Raw genomic sequence first — 8,848 nt, forward strand, 5'->3', positions numbered from 1 at the left:
CGGCGGCGGTGGTTGCAGAGACTCGGCCCATTCACCAATTCCTGCAGGAAAGTCCGCACTGCTGGAACAGATCAGAGGGGGCGCTCAGTTGAAGAAGGTGGAGCAGAACAACCGACCCACGGTGACCAACACCGGACGAGACGCCCTGCTGGACCAGATCCGACAGGGAATCCAGCTGAAGACGGTAAAGTCTAAAACCCCAGAGTTGCTGGGTGACATCATCATCATCATCATCATCATCATCATCATCATCATGTCCTGTCAGTGACATTTCTCTGTTCACTTTTAACATTAACATTTACAGAGAAATGGACTTAAAAATAAGTAAGAGCCAAATTTCAGAGAAATTTGCCCAAAGTCTAGAAAGTTCCTTTTCTAAACTCTTACCTGGTTACAGTTTTATTGAAACTCATGGAACTTTTAGGAAACTTTTAGTTCAATAGGTTCAGTCAGCCATCATGCCCCTAGTGGTGTAAGACTGTAATAGCTGGATACTGGTGAGTACTTTGACCCAAAGCTGTCGACGTCCACACTCTAGTCGAAAATGATGGTAAGTAAAAAATCACAGATTTACTAAATTTGTTCTAGAGGAAACTGCTTTCCCAACTGTAAGATAATCAGTTCCTGTTCCCGCTAGAATTTATGGTCACCTTTGACATCATGATGACATCACGTTTGGTCAAGAATAAGACAATCTCTCCTTTAAGGTCGTGTATATTCCTGTACCAAACTGACCTGTGAAATGTGTTTTTGTGCAGGTGGCAGATACTCCAGAGTCCAGCCCGTCGACGCCGGCTCCTACTGCAGGCATCGTGGGCGCTCTCATGGAGGTGATGCAGAAGAGAAGCAAAGCCATTCATTCCTCAGGTATTTCTGCCGACCACGTTTTTACCTACAGTACTTCTGTCGTTTAAACTCACCTGACATAGACTCCGTTGTTCCACCGTCCCAAAAATCCCTTAAAGTGCCCAAAATGTCATCACAAATACAATGCAACATGAACTTGAAAGTTTTTAACTTTTTTGTACCTTGTTGAAACCAAATCCAGTTCATCAAATTGTTTTTACATTTTAAATAACTCCTTAAATGTTTTTTGTTTTTTTTTCCCCTGTCCTCATCCCCAGACGACGAGGAGGATGACGAAGAAGACGAGGACTTTGAGGACGACGACGAATGGGAAGACTAGTCTCCAACTGACCCCCGACCTGTCACTTACACTAGAGTATCATGTAGAAATCTTCCAGAATTTGACTAAAATTGTAATGTAAATGTTGTATGAATTTGCTGTATATTTATTTTTGCCTCTTTTTTTTTTTTGCTTTTTTTTAATGATGATGATTAATCTGTGCAATACCTCATCTGTTCAATCTTAACATTCACGTGCCCTCGCAAATCATTACAAATATCTATCATTAGAAAGCACTTAAGTGTCAACAGCACAATGTGGAGATGCAGCCGGCTACATTTCATTATTGATGAGAATAATAATAATAATATTTAAAGAAAAACTATATAGAAACGTGAAGCTGCTCCACCGAGAGTCTCTGACTGATCCTTGGGAAATTATTTCCGTGGTTATTTTCTTCTCGTCTTCATTCCTTGCGTGAGAAACATAAAAGGGAGACGTACGTCGTGCGACCAAACAGGCAGGATCCTCTTTGTGTTCAACGGTGGTTGACTTGAATGCGATAAAACACTATTTTCTTACTGTGTGTCTTTACCAACCTCTGAGTTACTAAACAAGTGGTAGATGTAGTTTAGTCATGTTACTTTTTTTATAAACAAACGAACATTTCATTGACCAAAACCTGGCAGCATAGATGCCTCATCTTTTTTTTTTTTCTTCTTCAAACTTTTATTATTGTTTTTTTTTTTTTAATGTAATTAAAGATGTTTATTTGCACACAGTTTCTAAGATAGTTGAGTTTCCTGGGATGTTTTTTTTTTTATTATTATTTGGGAGTTTGTCTTAATGTATGTTCTTTCAGGAAGGAAACTGTTCGTCAGAGAACACTAAAAAAACAAAAACGTTTCGAATGCGACCGCAAACGCGACGTTTGGACGTTAGTTTGACTTGAATCAAAGAACGTGTCTGCACACATGAACTCACTGTGGCATTTAGTGAAACAACGGGAGATTCGTCTGTTCATTTCATTTTTTTGTTTTTTCGCCGTTTTGCAGAAGGAAGCGTTAACATTTCTGTTAAAAGATGTCAGAAGCGATAGATGTAAAACTCTCCCCCGTCCTTTGTTGTCGCCCTCATCTTATGCAAAGCTACTGTAAATGCCTTGACGTGAGAAGATTCTATTACAAAAAAAATATTAATAAATAATGAACCAAATGTGGCATTTTCCAGCAGCTTATCGGTTTTGGCGATGCCTGTGATCCATCAGCTTTTATGGTGCAAAAATAAAAACAAGTCAATAAATCAGCACCAGTTTTAACTGTCCAACATTAGGGTTGTCTCCAACCTCCAGCCAGGCTTACTGCTGCATCAAGAAGCCAAGATACTGACACTGAACCTGTGAAAGGGTTGGGAAGAGGGGAGGGGCCGGGGGGGGTGAGTGGACTAAATTGTATACTTAAATAAATGGTAATATTTACAGAGAAATCTGTGTCTTTTCTTTTGTGAAGCTGTTTCCTCCAAACGTGCAGTGAACTAATAATGTTTTTCTAGCATTTTTTAAACACATTTTTACATATTTTTTTCTCTCTTTTTTTAATTTTTATTTATTTATGTTTTGTCTTAATAGGAATCCCAACGGGACTTATCCGCCTGCATCTCCATCAGTGAAACCTTTTTGGTAGCATTAGCCTGGACATTGACTCATCAGGTATGGCAGTCATTTTTTATTCCCTACAGTAAGTTTGTTGTAAGTTCTTGGTTTCATTCAAATCTCCGATGTCTTTTATAGCATCGTGTACCTCCTTATCACCTACTTCATTATTTACATCCAGGACATCCAGGACAAAGGTTATGTGGCCGATGTCCACGGTCGTCCTCTGAGGTTGAAGTCAAATCACTGTCGTCTTAATGCTGCAGCGTCTTTCAACACTCCGGGATTTTATTTTCCCCCAATTAAAGCCGTCGTAACATTTAGATGGCATTTCATCAAAGGTGTGAAATGCTGTAATGAGGGAGGTCTGTTAGTCACAGCAAATCCCTGCAACTCCCTGAGGGACGGACGGGGGACGGGGAGGTCTGTTAGTCACAGCAAATCCCTGAAAGTCCCTGAGGGACGGATGGGGGTTCTTTAGTGCCTGGATTAGAAGGTGATTCATGCCCAGATAAATGGAGCTGGAGCTCTGCTGCTGAAATGGAGCTGAGCCGATCTCTGTTACACACAGTTATAATAAAGAGACGTACAGTGTTGCCAGATGTGGTGTGAAAAACAAGCACAAAAGAAGTGACCCCACCCACCGTGATCCCTGTGGCCTCACGTAGTAGGATAGAAAGGCGACCTATTTCATACAGATCAGTTTGTCTGTCACATGGTAACCAGGGACAACGACCCGACGACCTCCGCTTAGTTTGAAAGACACTGGATACGGATGTAAATCTAAATCTTATAATGTCAGATCATCCAGACAGCCGTTGATCTCAGTGACTATTTTTAGATTTTCTTCAACAGAACAAGATGTCAGTTTGGTCAATTATGATCACAACCTGAAAGGGCAGAAAAAAAGAGAAAAAGAGCAGCTCCGTCAGTCACTGATACACCGCTGACAAACGAGTGGCAGCAGCTCCGTCCGTCACTGGTACACCGCTGACAAACGAGTGGGTGTGGTCCAAACATGGAGACTATTAGTTAATACCTTGCATGGGTCCATTTGGGGGACACCGGTCGTGGAGGGGACATTTCTCTGGTCTCCAGAGTGAGAGAGGATTTGGGGATTTGAGATGTTAGTTTGAAGTTGGGATTAGAATTAGGGTGAGATTAGAGCAGTGGTTCTCAATTTAATTTAATGTCATGTCAGGCTTGTTATCGTTCAAGCATCACAGCAGTGGTACACGTGTGTAATATTACATTGGAAGCCCCTCACGCCTCCTCTGGCAGCTCACCGCGCCCTCCCCAGGGGGTCCGCCCCACTATTTGTGAAGTACTGGATTAGAGTAAGTGTAAGGGTTAGGGTTCGTCAGTTATCTGATGTAAAGGACCTCGTGAAAACATTCTCTCTGTGTGATCACAAACCACATCAACCTGTTTCTGTGGGGGGAGCGAGGGGGGGGGCAGTGGACCGCAGCTGCCATGTGATCATGTTACACACTGTGTTATCCTGTGTGAGTGTGTACTGCACTGTAATCCCTCCACGAGCTGCTTTTATTAGAAAATACATTGCACTGACACCATCGCTGTCAGGTCGAGGCGTTTGCATATTTTTATTGAATAAATAAAAATCCCCAACAGAGTAGTTGCTAAGATCATGTGACCATTGTTTGTCTCTGCAAAAGCACAGATACTGTGTGTTTATTTATAAAAGAGGGAAAGAAGTTTCATCTTCAAAACACACCAGGTGGAAAAACAGCAAATGTCACACTCATGGGTGAAGGTTGAAGGAGCTTTTATCTGTTTTCATCCCTCTGATGTTTAACCTTCCTCGGGGCAAGAAGCGTGCTACGATTTTAAAACAAAATAAATAAGGAGGTCGTTAATGTCTCTGAAAACAGACCTTCTCTGATGCAGGTGAAGACAAAAGACAAAGGTGTAGACGAAAACTTTTATTTTTTCACATCAGTATTCAGCGGATGATTCACACTAAAAAAAATATGGCTTTACTTAAATTATGGAGGAGGTTCAGTCTGCTGCGTCATGGTGTCAAAGTCAGAAAGGAAACGCTTAAAAAGTGACATTTACTGTGAGATACAACTCAAATATACGAGCAGAAAGTGAGAAAAGTTCAGGTGTGATCCTCCTGGTGTGATCAGGTCTGAGACAAATCCACCTGAAATTAGACAAAAACAAACAAAACAAAGCTCAAATCATTACATTCAGGTTCACCAAATACAAAAGAAATGCTGCTGTTGCTTCCGGTGCCCACTGGAGGGCACAAAAACGAAGAATTGAACTTTTTATTGTAACCTTTCAGCATTTTCATGTCAAACTTATTTTAATATTTTTTAATAATTTTCTCATAATTAATTTTTTTTTATTTCAGTTTCAATTGAAATGACGCGGGTCATTCTGGATTTACCTCCAGTTGCCTTTAGATGGCGCTGTGAATGTGAGTGTTTCCAAGGTATAATGTTTGGACATTGAATTTGTTGACAGTTTTGGAAAACACAAATTTCTGAATTTGTATCATGTTGCTTTGTTTATGGCCCTGTTGCCACTAGGTGGTGCTGTTTAAATCTTGGTTATACGGTGACTTATCCCCAGTGTCAGCTGGTATTTCTTGCAGCTCTTTTGGTGGTTTATAAATATGCCTCCTTATCAGGGTATTTATGATCCATGTGCAGCAGCAGCTGTGGAGGTAACACTGTAATGTCTGAGTCACAACAGTCCAAAAGTTACTGCATCGCTGCATGGGCTCAGCGTTTCCTCTCTGTGGGGAGCGCCGTCGTTATGTGATTGTGGACAGATTTGAAGTGCACACATGGGCTTCCACACATGTTCTCTAACTGGTCAGAAGAGGCTCCACGTGAGCAGACAAATGTCCGCTAACGGGGCTAACGTGGCTCCGCACATGTGCCAGAGCAGTCAGTCCTAATTCAGATCTGTAGGAAAAATTTAAATGAGTCAATAAAAAAAGATCAACAGAATCCTCCAGACCAGGGCTCCACCTCGTCTGTTCTAACTCCCCCAGGTCAGGATTCCTCTTCCCTACGCTATCTCTACTGCAGGGGTCACTATAACTGTATTTGTTGGAGGGACAGATATTTCTGGACAGACACTTTAGGTCAGGCATGGGCAATAATCATTTTTATTTTGTTTCTGGACTAAATCTCAGTTACACGGATGACTCACTTTTTTTCTGTTTCTTTTTCTTTTTTTCTTTTTTTTTTTTTGGTTTTGCAAACGTATTATTTTGTCCAAATACTGTTTGTTCTGATTATATTTGCGGCCGCAGCTCTGTTTTCCCAGCAGGCCTCTGAATCCTCCGTCTTATCAAAGGCCGGGGAGGAAGTGAGACTATTTATAGCCCGATTGAGAGACGAGGAATTTGCGGAGACGAGATACGGTTGTCTAATGACGGCGGCTCTCTCACTGAGGGAAGTCTAATGGCTTTTGGAGGCTTAGAGTCTGTGATGCTGTGACTGAAGCAAAACTAAATCCCTCCAACCCCAAACACACACCGGTCTTACCCTCTTTAAGGAGTGGACGCTGCTTCCACGGATCGCCGCCATCAGGTCATCCCGACTTGACCTCTGTGGTGGCGGCAGATGGCCTGGTTCAGCTTGTCTCTTGTGCAATGACGGTTTCAAGGCATTTTTCAGGTCCTTGAGAATGTCAGCACTCTCCTGTTCATTGGTACCGTTTTTAAATTTCTTCACCTTCGTTTTTCCGTGGGTCGACTGACTCTTGACGCCCTCGTGCTGTTTCACCGTTTCAGCGATCTTCCTCGTTGGGGGGTTAGGAGATGAATGAACGTTCTTGTTGTGTTTCTCAACAGTCTTAGAAAGACGTGTTGGTGCTGATGGTTTTGGACCAGAAACCTTTTCCAGCAGCTCTGGAGGCTTTTGTTCCTTCTTCTGTTGAAGCCTTCTCTGCCGCTGCTGGTCCTGGTTTCGTGTCAGGATGCTGGTCGCTGTCATTCTTGGTCCTGGAAGGTCAAACTGGTAGCCCAGCTTGAGCAGAGTCGTGTTCTCTCGCAGTAACCGCACCATCTCCATCTCTGCCTTCCCTCCACAGATGTGCCTCTGGTTGTGGAAGCGGAGCTCCATCAGTGTCCTGTTGTGCCTCAGCGCTGCCAGCAGGGCCAGGATGCCTTGACCCGACACAAAGTTGGACTCGATGTTCAGGATTTTGATGGAGCAGTTCTTGCAGAGCATCTTGGAGAGAGCGAACGCCACCTGGTCGTCAGCGTGAGTGTTTGCGAGACTGAAGACGTGCACGTGAGCGTTGGTGCTCAGGGCTTCGGCGAAACGTATCAAGGTCTCCTGGGAGATGTCTTCGATGTTGTTGAGGTTGACTTCACTCATGGTGGGATCACCCGTCAGGATCTGCTCCAGAGCTTTGTCGATGACGATGGGGTTCCCGCTTGGTCTCTGAGGGGCTCCGTCCAGGTTTTGGTCTGTATTTTCTGTCCTCATTTCACCATTAAGATCTTGGTTCACAACGTTTTTCGGTGGAGATTTACTCCTGGTAGGAGCCGTTGTTTTTTTACGATCTTCCTTCTCTGACTTTGTTGGTTTTTCACTAAAACAGCATTTGGTTTTCTGCTCTTTGTTTGTCACCGTGGTGGCGTTATTATCCAGGTGCTTTTCAGTGTTTCTGCTGGTAATTGACACCTGGTCCTTCTTGGTGGCCTCTAGCCCCTCCCCCTAGACATGATGATCGTACAAACACGGGTCAAATTCACAATTTCATATCTTTGGTGCTTAATTAAGATTAATTTTCCTATACTTGACATTTCTAAGCTATCATTTCTTCACAATGAGATTATTTCAGCAACAAATGCTAATATAGATCATATCTGAAAAACAAAAATAATTTTTGTGGATATTTTTGTGGATATCCGCTCTCACCTGTCCAGTGTTGGACTCCTCGTTCTCACACTGTTGCAGAACCTTGTTTTCATCTTCCCAGTATTTCAGCAGCGCTTCCCTGTCAAAGGTTCCTGTAGGAATTTTGGCCGTCTGGTCTTTTTGCCTCAGGCCAATGGGCACGTTGTGGTCAGGGTCGAGGTCAGCCAGCTCCCGTTCCAGCTCTTGGAGCTCCTCTGAGGACAGCGTGGCCAGTAGTTCTTCTTCATCCAGCTCCTCATACTTCTTCAGTTCCTTGCGGTACCCAAAGGTACTCATGGTTCTGTTTGTCCTTCTCTTTCTCCTGCCGTTACTTTTCTTTCTTTTCCTTATCGACGTTCTCTCCCGATGTCACTCACTGGCTCGTCTCTCCTTGGATTCCTGAAGATCAGAGATGTTTTGGACGACTGGTGACTCCGAGTTCATCTACTGGTCCCCTGCAGCTGCCACAAGACTCTTGAGGGGAGAGAGGGGAGGGCCGTCGGGCTTCTGATGGTACCATCTTTTTTTAGGGTGTGTGGAGTGTGTGTATGTGTGTCTGAAAGGATGTCTGCGAGGCCGGCTTACTACTGGAATGTGAGTTCTCTGAGTGGCCTGTGATGAGAGCTCATCCACCACCAGGGCTAGGAGGAAATGGAAGAGAGGAGAACTCTGTGGGGAGACGTCGGTGATGAGGGTTTATGTAACAGAAACACAGTGTGGATGTGGAAATGTCAGGAAAACACTTGTTCTCCCAGGGGATGATGGGAGTTTGTACAGTACAGCTTGGTCTGGCAATGGCACCATCTGGAGTTTACGTCGATTATTTCAGACAGGCTAACAATTACACTGTGTGTCTGATTAATGAGGCAAAAAAATCAGAAAAAAGACAACGATTTGCACTCAACTTACTCCAGATTCTCCAGCATGTGATGTCACTCACACATTTAATTAAAATTGAATACTTTATGTAAAAATAATTTTACCAAATCCTCCCACAATGCTCTTTTAAATCAACTTATAAACCAGTGTTTCCCACCTTTTTTTACTGGCAGGAATTGAAGGAAGACACTCACAAAGATCTTCACCAACAATCATAGGCAAGACACTCACAAAGATCTTCACCAACAGCCCTGATTCTCTTTTTTTTCATAGGCGTTCATAGCCATCTACTGCCCCCTAGCA

General features: G+C 43.3%; 2 protein-coding genes across 2 annotated transcripts in view; one reads left to right on the forward strand and one right to left on the reverse strand.

Moving 5' to 3' along the window:
• Positions 1-1,186, forward strand: part of wasla (WASP like actin nucleation promoting factor a) — a 31,572-nt gene extending 30,386 nt beyond the window's left edge. Inside the window, exons 10-12 of the mRNA XM_008311580.3 lie at positions 48-184; positions 759-867; positions 1,125-1,186. Coding sequence (XP_008309802.1) covers positions 48-184; positions 759-867; positions 1,125-1,186 — 308 coding nt within the window. The remainder of the gene's footprint in view (positions 1-47; positions 185-758; positions 868-1,124) is intronic.
• A 3,522-nt stretch (positions 1,187-4,708) lies between these two features.
• Positions 4,709-8,751, reverse strand: lmod2a (leiomodin 2 (cardiac) a). Its single transcript, XM_017032770.2, has 3 exons — positions 7,688-8,751; positions 6,305-7,483; positions 4,709-4,944 (listed from the first exon to the last, which is right to left on the reverse strand). The coding sequence occupies exons 1-3, from the start codon at positions 7,961-7,963 to the stop codon at positions 4,924-4,926; spliced, it is 1,476 nt and encodes a 491-aa protein (XP_016888259.1). The 5' UTR covers positions 7,964-8,751; the 3' UTR covers positions 4,709-4,923.
• Between the last annotated feature and the right edge of the window lie 97 nt (positions 8,752-8,848).

This window comes from Cynoglossus semilaevis, chromosome 6 (assembly GCF_000523025.1).
Source record: "Cynoglossus semilaevis isolate Cse_v1.0 chromosome 6, Cse_v1.0, whole genome shotgun sequence".
Lineage (NCBI taxonomy): Eukaryota > Metazoa > Chordata > Actinopteri > Pleuronectiformes > Cynoglossidae > Cynoglossus > Cynoglossus semilaevis.